Source organism: Staurois parvus, unplaced genomic scaffold (assembly GCF_062004578.1).
Source record: "Staurois parvus isolate SC_StPar_1 unplaced genomic scaffold, SC_StPar_1.0 ptg000094l, whole genome shotgun sequence".
NCBI classification, from domain to species: domain Eukaryota; kingdom Metazoa; phylum Chordata; class Amphibia; order Anura; family Ranidae; genus Staurois; species Staurois parvus.
The window spans coordinates 2335977-2350957 of NW_028317890.1; the positions used below are offsets into that span (position 1 = coordinate 2335977).

Below are 14981 nucleotides of genomic sequence, written 5' to 3' on the forward strand. Positions count from 1 at the left end.
TCTTCCATTCAGATCTCACCACCATGGGCAAATGACCAAAGAGCTGTCAGAGTACACCATGGACAAGATTGTAGACCTGCACAAGGCTGGAATGGGCTACAAGACCAGCAGCAAGAAGCTTGGTGAGAAGGAGACAACTGCGATTATTCGCAAATGGAAGAAATACAATCTAACCATCAGTCTCCCTCGGGCTGGAGCTCCATGCAAGATTTCACCTCATGGGGTAAGGATGATCATGAGAAAAGTGAGGGATCAGCCCAGAACTTCACAGGAGAAGCTTCTGAATGATCTCAAGGCAGTTGGGACCACAGTTCCCAAACAAACCATTGGTAACACAATACACCATTATGTATTGAAATCTTGCAGCACCCGCAAGTACCCCTCCTCAAGAAGACACATGTACAGGCCTGTCTGATGTTTGCAAATGAATATCTAAATGATTCAGATGATTGGGAGAAAGTGCTGTGGTCAGATGAGACCAAAATTAAACTCTTTTTGGTATTGACTCACCAAGTTTGGAGGAAGAAAAATGCTGACAAGACCCTAAGAACACCATCCCTAGTCAAGCATGGAGGTGGAAACATTATGCTTTGAGACTGTTTCTCTGCTAAAGGTACTTTGCTGCATTGAAGGGCCAATGAGCAGGGCCATGTATTGTAAAATCTTGGATGAGAACCTTCTTCCCTCATCCAGAACAGTGAAGATGGGTCATGGATTGGTCATCCAGCATGACAATGACCCAAAACATACCACCAAGACAACAAAGGAGTGGTTCAAGAACATTAAGGTCATGGAGTGGCCTAGCCAGTCTGCAGCCCTTAATCCTATAGAAACTTTATGGAGGGAGCTGAAACCTCCAGTTGTCAAGCAACAGCCAAGAAACCTTAAGGATTTAGAGAAGATCTGTAAAGAAGAGTGGACCAACATCCCTCCTGAAATGTGTGCAATCCTGGTAACCAACTACAAGAAACGTCTTACCTCTGTGCTTGCCAACACGGGTTTTTTCACCTAAGTACTAAATCATGTTTTGCTTGGGGATCAAATACTTATTTTACTCACCGAACTGCAACTCAATTTATACCATTTGTATCGTGTTTTTTCTGTATTTTTTTGTTGAAATTTTGTCTCTAACATTTAAAATACACCTATGATAAAAAACATAGACCCTTCATTTCTTTCTTAAGTGGGTAAACTTACAAAATCTGCAGGGGATCAAATAACTATTTTCCCCACTGTATAAGTTGGTATTGTAACATTTACCCAATAGAACTGTTTGACAAGGCTTTCACATTTTTATTTGCTTGCTATCGCATATCTGAACGTGTTTCAAGTGTAGATTTTGTTAATGCTCATTCTAGTGGTAATCTGCATATCTAGAAATGTGATCAGCAGTTCCTATTTAAAAGTGACATCTGTCCCATTCGTCTCAGATCAGCAGAGAATATGCTCATAGATTCCCTGCTGATCGGAGAAGACGGTACTTGTTGCACATGCAAGGTATGAACAGAGCCTTGCAGAAACCCTTTAACTCAGACCATTCCTCCTAAAGGAGTTCACAATCTAATATTCCTTTTACATGCTCACACAAAGCTAGTTGTAGGTGGAATCCATTTATCTTCCCAGTATGATGTGTACTATGGTTGGAACCCACAGGAAATGTGGGGGAATCATACAAACTCCATGCAGATAGTGCTTTTGGGAAGAACTGAAGCAAAGAATGTACCACTGCATGGCAGGAGACCTGTAAGCTCCTTTGCTACCCCTGTGTAAGGCTCCATTCGCATAGCAGGAACTTGTATTCCTGCACTTTTCTGCGTGTTTTCACACGTTAACACTTGTTGTGCCTAGGGCAGCCCAAGCTAAAATAGGCTGCACTACATGCAACAAATGCCCCCAAGAAGCTTCTGTATATTTTTTGGAGTTGTGAAAAAACACTCAGCATATGTGCGCCTGCTACCTGCGCTTGGGATGCTATTAACATTTTCTTACAGCCACTAATCAGATTTCAACATGCCTGGAACTTTGAATTTGGAATTGCGCTTTAAAATACATGAAAAACCACTAATTAAATTCTTCTTTTTATTTTTTGCTTGAAGGTGAGACACTGGAGGAAGCTGTTCAGAGAGAGGTAGCAGAAGAAGTTGGGTTAGAAGTTGACTCTCTTCGATATTCTGGATCTCAGCACTGGCCTTTCCCTAACAGTTCCCTGATGGTAGCATGTCAGGCTACAGTGAAAAATGACAAGGTGAGCACTACTGTCCTCACATTTCTACAGTAATAAAAATAAGCACATTTCTTGCTGGAGTAGTGTTGTTTGAACCATAGGGTGACATGGCATATGAGCCTGCAGGTTATTCATAGACAGAAGTTTTGTACTTAGTCACCATTCCCTGTCACCCATTTGAGTTGATTTACTAAAGGTAAATAGTCTCCCCAAGAATAGTGCTGCGCTGCCCTCTAGTGACCCACAAAATACAAACATTAATAATAAACACCCTCCTGAGCATCAAACCCAATGTCTAATAAAATAAATATGTGAAACAAATAGTCAATAGTAAATAAAAACATAAAACTGGCTGAGCCACTAAATCCAAATGATATGTTAAACATATATAAAAAAACAAACAAAATCAAGTAGTAATAAACACCTGGCAAACCTATAATAAACACCTGGCAAACAGCTGGCCAACCTATAATAAACACCTGGCTGAGCTGAAGAATAAAGTGTAAAAAAACAACAAAAAAACAGTAAAATATGTGAAACGTATATCAGAAATAAAACATAATCACAATGGCAGTAAACACTTGGCTGAGCTGTAATAAACATCTGGCATAAAGTGTGAAAATAAACAATATTCCATTGTGGACGGAAGCTTGTGATGTTTCTGGTGCATGCAGGAGCCGCCATCTGGGTTCACCCTGTTTTTCCCTTAAATGCTTGCAATAGGTTCTGTGAACTTTGTATCTGAGTGGCATTTTTTAATACAATTTTATGGTAATAAAGCCTTACTACACTATGGGGAGTTCCTTATCTTTGGAGCACCTATCCATTGGAGTCGGGATGTAAAGGATTGTTCCTGAGAGTGCCTGGAGAGACCCGTGGAAGCAGAGGATCCAGTGGGATTCATACTGAGCTCATGTTGACCTATATCTTCTGTGGGTCAGGTGTTAAGGTGAGCATGCATGCCTGAGGGTGGAGGAGCATGATAGATTTGATATCTGATTAAGTCACTGGTACATTACTTTAAATGTTGGAAGAAAGAGACTGTTATATCACTTTTGGACTGCATTTTACACTTTAAGTGTGATCATTCTCTATTTATCTGTTTTTTGTGTATATTCAGTAGAGCTGCTTATCTCATCCCATATTTATTCCACTGAGGGGCTGATTGCTCAGTTGGGCATTTGAATTACAATCAGTTAATACTGTTTTTGTTGATTTTCACACTTTATGCTTCAGGTCAGCTGGGTGTTTATTACAGCTGGACCAGGTGTTTAATGCTATTGTGATCATGTTTCACATACTTTACTGTTTTTGTTGTTTTTTACACTTTATTCTTCAGCTCAGCTGGGTGTTTATTGCTACTTGATTTTGGTTTATTTTTCATATATGTTTAACATATCATTTTGGTTTTAGTGGCTCAGCCAGTTTTTTGTTTTTATTTATTATTGACTTTGTTTCATAGACTTATTCTTGCACATTGGGTTTGATGCTCATGAGGGTGTTTATTTTTTATTAGCGTATTTTTGGGTCACTATTCTTTGGGAGTTTTATTGGTGTGGGAACATATTTACAGTGGGGCAAAAAAGTATTTAGTCAGCCACCAATTGTGCAAGTTCTCCCACTTAAAAAGATGAGAGAGGCCTGTAATTGGCATCATAGGTAGACCTCAACTATGAGAGACAAAATGAGAAAAAATATCCAGACAATCACATTGGCTGATTTGGAAAGAATTTATTTGCAAATTATGGTGGAAAATAAGTATTTGGTCACCTACAAACAAGTAAGATTTCTGGCTCTCACAGACCTGTACCTTCTTCTTTAAGAGGCTCCTCTGTCCTGCACTCATTACCTGTATCAATGGCACCTGTTTGAACTTGTTATCAGTATAAAAGACACCTGTCCACAACCTCAAACAGTCACACTCCAAACTCCACTATGGTGAAGACCAAAGAGCTGTCGAAGGACACCAGAAACAAAATTGTAGACCTGCACTAGGCTGGGAAGACTGAATCTGCAATAGGCAAGCAGCTTGGTGTGAACAAATCAACTGTGGGAGCAATAATTAGAAAATGGAAGACCTACAAGACCACTGATAATCTCCCTCGATCTGGGGCTCCACGCAAGATCTCACCCCGGTGGGTCAAAATGGTCACAAGAACGGTGAGCAAAAATCCCAGGACCACATGGGGGGACCTAGTGAATGACCTGCAGAGAGCTGGGACCAACGTAACAAAAGCTACCATCAGTAACACACTACGCCGCCAGGGACTCAGATCCTGCAGTGCCAGACGTGTCCCCCTGCTTAAGCCAGTACATGTCCGGGCCCGTCTGAAGTTTGCTAGAGAGCATTTGGATGATCCAGAAGAGGATTGGGAGAATATCATATGGTCAGATGAAACCAAAATAGAACTGTTTGATAGAAACACAACTCGTCATGTTTGGAGGAGAGAGAATGCTGAGTTGCATCCAAAGAACACCATACGTACTGTGAAGCATGGGGGTGGCAACATCATGCTTTGGGGCTGTTTCTCCACAAAGGGACCAGGACTACTGATCCATGTACAGGATAGAATGAATGGGGCCATGTATCGTGATATTTTGAGTGCAAACCTCCTTCCATCAGCAAGGGCATTGAAGATGAAACGTGGCTGGGTCTTCCAACATGACAATGATCCCAAACATACCACCCGGGCAACAAAGGAGTGGCTTCGTAAGAAGCATTTCAAGGTCCTGGAGTGGCCTAGCCAGTCTCCAGATCTCAACCCCATAGAAAACCTTTGGAGAGAGTTGAAAGTCTGTGTTGGCTAGCGATAGCCCCAAAACATCACTGCTCTAGAGGAGATCTGCATGGAGGAATGGGCCAACATACCAGTAACAGTGTGTGCCAACCTTGTGAAGACTTACAGGAAACGTTTGACCTCTGTCATTGCCAACAAAGGATATATAACAAAGTATTGAGATGAACTTTTGATATTGACCAAATACTTATTTTCCACTATAATTTGCAAATAAATTATTTCCAAATCAACCAATGTGATTGTCTGGATTTTTTTCTCATTTTGTCTCTCATAGTTGAGGTCTACCTATGCGGCCAATTACAGGCCTCTCTCATCTTTTTAAGTGGGAGAACTTGCAGAATTGGTGGCTGACTAAATACTTTTTTGCCCCACTGTAGGTGCTTGCAGCAGTTTATCATTTATTTGTGGCAGCGCGTGAGTATCATATCCTTATTTTTGTTTAGGAAAATAGATTGTTCACTTGCCATGGAATATGCCCCACAGATTAGTTAATGAGGTGAAGCTTTGGTGACTTCCACCATCCAGTCACAAGCAAGCAAAAATGCGTTTTTTTTTTGGGGGGGGGGGGGTATTCTCTGCAAAGTGAAATTTCATCACATTCACTAATCTCTGGGGCAGGGCGAGGAAGTGCTGTTTTGTCTCCCCAATGTCTGTTTTAACCCTGTAAATGCCATACGACTGTGCCTGCAATGCATACGGGTGCAGGGCAGTTGTGGCGCAGCAACATTTGGCAGCAGTACTGCCTGTTGAATGCGACAGGGGGATAATTTTTGCGGTGAAATAAAAGTAACAGAAATTTAAAGTGATTCTAGCTGTAGTTAAAGCTATATAAAAATGGGCTGGAGTTCAGTTTACATATAAATGAAGAATGCAGATTGGAAATACTAGAGACAGATAATATTAGCAAAGTGAATTTGTATGCTAAGCCGGAAGATTTTTACTGCTGAACCTTGCTTTCAAATGTCTCCTGTACAGCTTAATATCAACAGAGCCGAGTTGAAAGATGCCAGGTGGTTCAGCTTGGATGAAGTGATTGAAGCCCTGCAAGTGAAAATGATGCCTCCAAAAATGGCAGATGGCACCTTGCCAGTATGGGTACCACCGAGGTTTGCCATTGCTCATCATCTAATCCAGGAGTGGGTACAAGAACGGAAGACACAGCTGAAATTAAAGTAAAACACTGCGGACAATCAGAAATCAGTGCTCCACTTATACTATGAAAGTGCCAGCTCTGTCAGTGCAATGATGTCCATATCAAACGGTGGTTGAGAAATGACATATAGTACAGATAAATAAGACTCCGTAAGTGCAATTTTATCTCTCCTAACTTGGTACAGATCTGTACACCCATTATCATTTTTTTGTGTATGTGTATATATATATATAAAAATATATTTTATAGCAAGATCAGCACCTGGTATTCAAATACCAGCCATAGCTGGTATTTTGTTGGTCTGCCAGTATTAAAACTGCCTTCTCACTTGAGACTTTCTTTTATAACTTTTTAAACTAATTATAATAACTTCTTAATTCTATTTTATACTGCATTTGTAGAATGGAACTTGTATCCTTACTATAGAACATTTAGATATGTTTCACGTTTACTTTTATAATGAAAATTTTGCCTTCCATCAGGGAACAAAGCGACAAGGGACTGAAGAGAAAGGGTTACCTCTGTGCACTTGCTGTAACGGGGATTATGATGAAGCATTACCATGTACAGCACTTCTTTTCTGCAGTTACACTCAGGGCATGTGAAAGGTGTTCCGGGTAGCGACCAGCCAAAGAGGATGACGCAATTATCCTCTTCAGCTCTGTGCATGTGCAGAGAAGGCAGCTATTGCGATGTTTAGTTGTCCCCATAATCAGTCTATCCTATAGGCTGGATGTTACTAGAATAAAGAGGCATTGTGTGCATAAATGCTATGCTAGCCCTGGACAGGCTACCATAGTATTGGGGACAGTATGACCATAAATCTTTCCATCAGTACACACAGAGGATATATTGGCATGATAACTTTTGTTAAAGAGTGGACATGCAATTTAGACATGATGTTATATGGGCTGCTTCCATGCCTTACATATATCAGTACTCTTCACCTTTGAGGCTGTGAGGAATTACGATCCTCTCAAGTGTAAGTGATAGAACTGTACCTAATCAAAGCTGAACCCCAGGGGGACACATTGAAATTAAATCATCACAGCTATGGATTAATTAATATAATTAATAATATTATCAGCTTCCTATAAGAAGGGCCTCTTGCAATCAATCGGACTTTGCTGCAGTGGACAATGTCATCACTCTAACACTGGGGGTTTGCTGACAGAGGGAGAGAACAGAGATAGTACAGTGATATTGCTCCACTTTCCAATTAGCAGGTTAGGGGCGGGTTGGTCTAAGTCCAAGCTGTATTGTTTAAATGCAATGGAAGTCAAGGGTTCGTAGATCACAACATAATTACAAATAATTCAGTAAGTAACACACTTTATACTTGCATTTCACAAATGCGTTTAGCTGCTTGAGCCTTGATGAAAAAAACAAATGTGCCTGAACACAAACCTTACCTTTTTGTATTGCCTGTCTTTTAATGCTCGATGATTGTAAAAACTGACACTACCTCAGTAATTCTACATCTGGGATTTTTAGCTTAGGGTTACATTTTCAGGGCAAACTCCAGCATAGTGATAGTCCATCAGAATGTGACTTTTATTTGCAGTTGTAGGTGGAGTTGATGGTCTGACTTGCACTAGCTTATTAGATCTATCCAGATCCTGGTGATGAGATCTTCCTAAAATGCTTTCCAGCTTTCTTGGTGCCCATCTTAGCATGTTAGGTGTTCATCTCTACCTTAGATGTTCTCACTTTTCTTTTTGACTCTAGAATAGTACAAATGCATAATCCAGCAAGGAGACTGAAATCCTCCTGTAATGGCTTCTCCAAGTATGCAGACCTAGCCAATCATTGATAGATCTCTCACAAATTATAGATGTAAAGACTTGTTTGGTGATTTAACTCTACAGCAACTACCAAAAAGGGAAACGCCACTTTTGGATGGATTGATCCTATAACATTCTGTTTACAAGTACATTTGGCGCTCTGGACAATGAATAGAATTTGTTTTTGTTTTATTAGAGAATATATCTTCCTGAAATTTCTTGTGACGATGATGTATTAATGAAACCTGTTATAACATGGACTGAAAAAAAAAAAAATTTTACTAATTAAAATGAATGCATACTAAAAACGTTAATGTGTTATTTTATTTTGTAAAATGTTTGGTTAATGAAAGTTTGTTTTCTGAAAGATAAAGAATCTGAATGAATGATACACAAACATTCTGAGGTGGTCACTGTCAAGCCCACTGTTTTGCCAGGCTTGCTGCAGCATTTGGTAATTAGATGTAAAAAGTGACCACACAGATTACCTTGTACATATATCACCTAAAACCCGCCATTCACATTTAGATTTCTCTTATTCAGCCTGCAAATTAACTAATGCTAAACAGTGTCGATGGAGAAATCTCTACTGCCAGCGGTGGTATTAAAGCTGCCATGACACCCGCAGCTGCCTGAATAACCAGATAGTGTTTGCATCTGATAAGATGCAGTCACTGTTTTGCTAATTAACTTTTCAATTTAAGTAACTTTTTGTTTAGTCAGATGGTGCTGACAGGGCCATCCATGGCTTGAATTTCAGCCAATTGTAATTTGAGCTGTGTATGGCTAGAGAACTTTTTATACACAGGTTGTATTTGATTAAATCACAGGTACATATAATGATATGAAAAGGTTTCATTGACTGTCTGGAACAAAGATTATCCTTGTTACTGTTCGTAACTCAATTTTAAGCTGCATAAGAAAATGACAGCTGCAGAGTGAAAGCTTAGATCCCATTGGCTGCAATAAACAATGTGGAAAATGATGCTGGACACCTCAATTAGGACGTGTGAATAGTCTAAATTTGCTAAGAATTCACTGAAGGGGGGGGCGGAAGAGAGAAAAAAAAAAAAAAAAAAAAAAAAAAAAAGAGGATGGGGGGGGAAAGAGAGAGGAAAAAAAAAAGAGGGGGGAAGAAAGAGAGAGAGAGAAAGAGGATGGGGGGAGAGAAGAGAGGGGGGGAAAAGAGAGAGAAAGAGAGAAAAAAAAAAAAAGGAGGGGGGGGGGGGGGAGAGAGAGAAAAAAAAAAAAAAGGAGGATGGGGGGGGGGGGGGTTGTCTACTGGTATTTGTGAGAAGGTTGTGGGAAGCCTTTTGTTTTATTACCACGAGTGGCCCCAGTCAGGCAGACAATGACTGCCTGGTTAAACTTTTTTTTTTTTTTTTTAGACTATAGTAGGTTTGACAAATTGCAGAAACAAAAAATGTAAAGCATGTACTTTTGTGTTTAAGTTGTAGATTTTATTTAGTCTGCTATAAAATATTAAAAAACATGCAAGTTGCATTACTTTTGACACGGAAATAGATTTCTTCTTTGAAACATTTTAAAAAACAGGAAAGTTTTTACATATAAAGTATGACATTGCTTAGTTTTCATACAAGGGTAAAGAGAACCAAGAATCATCTAAAAGACCTAAAGGATGTCCTGTATCAAAATGTCTGATATCTGTGTGACCCATAAAACTGCCAGGTGTCAGCATAGAACAGGTTCTGATTGGCTGTCAGACAACTCAGATCTTGTTCTTTCACTTGCTGTATCTGACCACACAAGCAGTTTTTTTCATAGAATATGAGTATATGAGTATGTATTCCTTGGGGATGCTTAGTTTATCACAAAATAGCCCCCCCTATTGGAAATATTCAAACAGATTTATTTTCCAAATTAGCAGAGATTTTGTAGCCCCCGTTTGTCGAATGCTGTGGTAAGAATATATTACGCTATCCTGTCTGGCAGTTACAATGGTTATCTGGTTAACTGCATGATGTGAATTCCTTTAAGGCCCTGGCTAAAATTGTGATTTATTTCTAGCCACCCAGGATTAAGTGCCATCATATCAGTCATAAGGAGGTGGAGGTGGATAAGTGGGTCCTAAGAGATGTTGGTTTTCTAACCATGACCAGTAAAATTCTATATGATGGTAGAGCTAGGAAGTAGAAATGTTCCACTATTTGTGAGCCATGCTCTAGAACACATTAAAGTAGAAGTTTGGGATATACCTAATTCATCTTAAAAATGTCCCCTCCCTCCTCCTAACAATTATTCAGACTAACCGGTGTAAGAAAGTTCAGTGTACTTACCTACTTTCAGCCTGCTCCGGTCTGGTCACAAGGTCTCCTGTGTCATCCAACACTGGCTACAAGGGAGAGAATGCTCGACCATGGCTGGCAATGCCTGGGAGCAATGAGGTCACCCATAGATTTACTATGGCCCATCCCTCCTCTCCCCTGCAGCTGGCTGTTAGAGGGTAGTTGGATCATATGACCGGGCCAGAGCAGCCTGAAAATAGATAAGATGTACATTTTTCTTACACAAGTTAGTCAGCATAAGTGTTAGGAGGGGGAGGGAGCATTTTTAAGATTAGTTAAGTATATCCCAAAATTCTGTTTAAAGAGTTGAATCAAAACTACAATACTTTTATTCCCATGCAAGTCAACAGGAACACAAAAGCAGCATAGCAGGTGGTCTTGAGCACCTCTAAAGAAACACAGAAGCATCGGAAACGGATTTTAATGCACCTTAAACCAGGCTGCAAATGCCCAACTACACAGGCTCTAAACCAATGGTGACATACCCAGGTATTTAAAAGGTGCTTATAACAGCTATCTAACACAAATGCAAAACATAGACAACCAATGCAGCGAGATATTCTATAATAACTAAACCTAATTAACACATCTAATGTTAGTACCTGAATTTGACTTGATATTAGCCTCTTGAAATTTATACAGCAGTATGTTGACAGGGAGCATGCCAGGCAACACTGGGAGCTAATCAGGTATGCTGCATTCATATGTCTTGATAAGAAACATAATGATAAGATGAGAAAGAAGAGTGAGTAGAACGATGACCTCATCGGTCTTGTAGCTGCTCTTTCACTGTCCAGTCAGCAGAGAGAGTACACCACTGTATTTATTAACTGAAAGTGGTGTCATCCATATGGTTGTATTTTATGGCTGGATTTACACAACCTCAGGACTGCTTTAAGCATTTGGAAGACATTTTTTCTAAACATTTAGGTGATTTTTGCCATTTTTATTCTCAGAGCACTCCTTGTAAATCAAAATGTAATGGCCAACTACTTCCTTCTGCCTCAAACATAGACTCCACTGAACAGTATGTAAAATGGTCCATGGTGTTTATTTCTCCTTTATATGTGGGTGGAAGCAGCAGTTACCATATACAGCTTTAGAAAGACACAGTGTATGGAAGGAGTCTGAATAATTAAATGCTTATGCGCTCAGTGCCTTGAAGCATTATCAAATGTCTCCTGGTCAGTATTGTCAGGCAGGTGTACTCCCATACTCTGTAATAAATTGGATGCTGGCCCAGCCAGTCCAGACTGGGAACTGTACGATTCAAGGATATTGGTCACCAGATTCAAGTCCACGTCTACAGGAGCCAAACCTGACTCTTCTGCATATGTCTCTTCTTCAGAGCTACCATCATTGCCTTCCAAGGGCTTAGGATGCGATGCTGAAAGCTGTACATAGACAAACATTTGTGATTGGTGAGGAGTCTATAATCTCCAAAAGACATGAAATGACATTAACATTATAAATGCATAACATATAGGCTAATTAAGTTGTGAATTGTATTGCCAACTTGATGTTTGACTACTGCAATTTGATTGCTGTAACTAACTTATTTATCATGTGTCTTGCTACAGTTCTAACCAGTTGTGGACTTAGGAAGTACTACACAAGCCCCCCCAAAAAAGAATAATTAATGTAAATACTTAGGGCAAGTGTGGTATGGCAAAACCCAGGTGCCACCTGCTGTATAACAAAGGATCAACTATACCTGAGTAAATTGACACTTAAAGGTTCACACTAGAGATGTGAAATGATACCTTTAAGTGCACGTTCAAGTTTCATGCATATTTTGTAGAAAAAAGAGACAGGATTGTATACAAAAAAACTCTACCAAAAACACATGTACATGCATTTTTCCATACATTCCTATTGAAGTCTATGGGGCCAAAAACGTGCTGCACTACACCACATGAAGCGTCTGTACCTTTCCAAAAATGCACTGCGCTGCATTGACATGAGAAGGCACCATAGAGAATAATGCGGTTTCCACTGTCGTGCCAGACAGCAAACGCAGAAGAAATCGCACAAGTGTGAATATTTGCTTACTGAACAATGTTGAAAAGAATCATGGTGTAGCAAAATCATTCTTGCTGCACTTGCAATTACTTTAGTTCATTCAAAGGGCTTTTGACCTGCATACGAAGGTGAATGGAGATCTATGGTCACAGCACACACTTTCAGTTTAGAACATCAGCATTGTAATAGCGATACAAACAATAGTTATATTTGAGAACCCAATATAAGCTTGAAAAATGTCATTTCATATTGTGTAGGAGGTGACTAGAAATAACTGGAACAAAAAAATGTAGAAATGAATATATGATTTGACATTTTGACCATAGATACCCTTTTTAAAGCAACCAAGCAAGGAAAAAAACAAAACAAAAGAAAACGAAAAACTTTTAAATAAACTCTGTTAAAGTGGTTTAAACACAAAAAAGTGTTAATATATTGCAGCTTACCAATCCTTAAAATGTGGTGGCTGCATTCAATTTCTTTTTTAAATGTTTTTTCCTCCTTTATTTTCATCTGCTGAGCCAACCAGTAATACTTCCCTGTCCTAGGGTGTCTCCACTATGAATGGAGGAGCAATGGAGTAACTTTGGACAGCAGCATTGTCAGTCTGGGGAGATGATAATGTGGGATTCACTAGCAGATTTAGATGGACTTGACTAACAACTTAAAGCGGACTCCAGCTAACACTTTATAAGCAGTTATAGTAACAGTTTTTTTTCTTTTGGGATAAAGGTTTTACAACGTACATAAATGAATAAAAGCTGACCATTGTAAGCACCCTGTTAAATGATTTGTCTCAACACTCTAAGTGCCACTTTTGCTGGACAGCTTGGTCTGTTAAAGGAAATTGAAAAATTAAAGACTTACTGGTTAGATCATAAAAGGGAAAAAAGCCTGGAAAAGAAAAAACGAATGCAACTATCACATCTAAAAATTGGTAAGTGAAGATGTGATACATTTCTGTTTATGGGTTTTTTATCGCCTTAACCCTAGTCAGCTCTATTTAACTCCTCCTGCCCTGTAACAATTATTTTGCTACGGTTATCTCCTCTATATTTTTATCATTAAAAAAAAAAAATGGTAGAATGAAATAAAAAAGCCTTTAAATTAATTTGCAAATAACTTGCCATGCATTGTAATTTAGAGTCTTTATAAATGGAACAAATTATAGAATACGAATTGCACTTTTATCTACCGTGACACTTATTGTTTTAAAATGAAAACACTCATCAAACTAGAAAAAGAACATTTTTCTATAGATTGTACAGAAAATTAAAGTTTTGCAAGAAAATACTGCCAAGAAAAAGCTTTGTTTTAATATTGTGAAGTTATTGCCAAATTAATAGGTCCATAGCAGAAATATACAAATTCCTCTGGTCCATAAGGGGTACAGGTAGGAGAGTTGAAGTGGTTGAAGTTGAAGTAGAGTGGATGTTGCAGCTTTATGCCAACCTGTACAAGGTAACCAGGATAAGCTAGAATTTTGGAAAAGAACATTAAAATTCTATTTGCTCTAACCCTTAAATGGGTTTAATGCCCTGGAGGAGGCTCAGCTTCTGTATCATGTGACTTCTGTAATTGTCTCTCACAGTGGTCACAACATGGGGAGCCTGTCTTACTGGCTCCTGATCAGAAACCTTGACAAGCGCTGTAAGTGAGTCCACTCTCCTCTCATATTTTCATGTCACCACGGACACATCTGTGCGGCAGCTGGGAGTTAAAGCTGTTAAAACCCACCTTTCTTGCCACCGCAAAAATGCATTACGCAGTCAGCAAGAGGCTAAATAATAAAAAATAGATGCCAGAGCACTCTAAAGCTGGCCATTTGCATCCATGCTGACACTAAATGGAAGCAGCCTGGCTGTCTTGGCAGATTAGCCAATCATAGTCTTATCACATGAGCTAGTGGCTGGCTGAGACCACTGTCTGTGCCCTTTTACTTCATGCTTTATATCAGCAAGCGGTGTGGCCCTTTTTTAAGCCTATCCTAATTAGTGAGCTACTAATCCAGACCAAGAATGAGTGACTCAGGCATCCAGTGCCTGATTTGAATGTACCTGTCCAAGTTCAATGACTCAAAAGGTGGAGAAACAAGGATGAGGATGACAGACTTGGGAGTCTGCAGGTTAAAAAAAACCAAAAAAAAAAAACCTGCACATCAGCAATAGCAGCTTCCATATTTCCACCCCGATAGATTCCTTTATAAAACCAGGTACATAGGAAGCTGTATCCTTATACTTGTGCACCCTTATAAATGGAATGCACAAGCATGTAACAGAGTTCTTACTTCCCAATCAACTTAACTATCTCACCTCATTTTTCTTCTTGGTGAAACTTTTTCCAATGTTGGTGTGTGCTAGTTCTCTGTCCAGTACATCCATATAGGAATGCAAGCTTTTCAGGGTGTCTGCACCCAGGGGTGACTCTACAATGCCGTCCACATCTTCATCACTTTCTAGCAGGTCAAAATCCTCCTCAGACTCTAGATCATCAGAATCCAGCTCTTCTGGACTTGGACCTGTAAAAAAAAATATTTCAGCAAAACAAGCCTAATATAAGTCAAACATAGCTGACCACCAACTGAAATTGTTAATTTTGCAGGAAGGATTACAGACTTATCACTCTAAAACGTTTTTTCATGTGGGATATGTAGCTTCAAAATGTATACATGAAAATTTGCTGGATTAACAAAGG

At 39.4% G+C, this 14981-nt stretch overlaps 2 protein-coding genes across 5 annotated transcripts in view; one reads left to right on the forward strand and one right to left on the reverse strand.

The window, feature by feature from the left end:
- Positions 1 to 8273, forward strand: part of NUDT13 (nudix hydrolase 13) — a 73811-nt gene extending 65538 nt beyond the window's left edge. The window contains exons 8-10 of one of the 2 annotated variants that reach the window (XR_016311797.1): positions 2097 to 2245; positions 5998 to 6324; positions 6658 to 8273. Coding sequence is in view for 1 of the 2 variants with exons in the window: in XM_089670740.1 (XP_089526866.1) it covers positions 2097 to 2245; positions 5998 to 6198 (350 nt within the window). In the remaining variant the exon portion in view is untranslated. Of the gene's footprint in view, positions 1 to 2096; positions 2246 to 5997 lie in introns of both variants that reach the window. The other variant, XM_089670740.1, reaches the window with a different exon arrangement.
- A 1124-nt stretch (positions 8274 to 9397) lies between these two features.
- Positions 9398 to 14981, reverse strand: part of ECD (ecdysoneless cell cycle regulator) — a 32525-nt gene continuing 26941 nt past the window's right edge. For all 3 annotated transcript variants that reach the window (XM_089670742.1, XM_089670741.1, XM_089670743.1), the window contains 2 exons: positions 14600 to 14805; positions 9398 to 11659 (listed from right to left, as the gene is read on the reverse strand). In XM_089670742.1, coding sequence (XP_089526868.1) covers positions 11417 to 11659; positions 14600 to 14805 — 449 coding nt within the window. In that variant the 3' untranslated portion in view covers positions 9398 to 11416. The remainder of the gene's footprint in view (positions 11660 to 14599; positions 14806 to 14981) is intronic.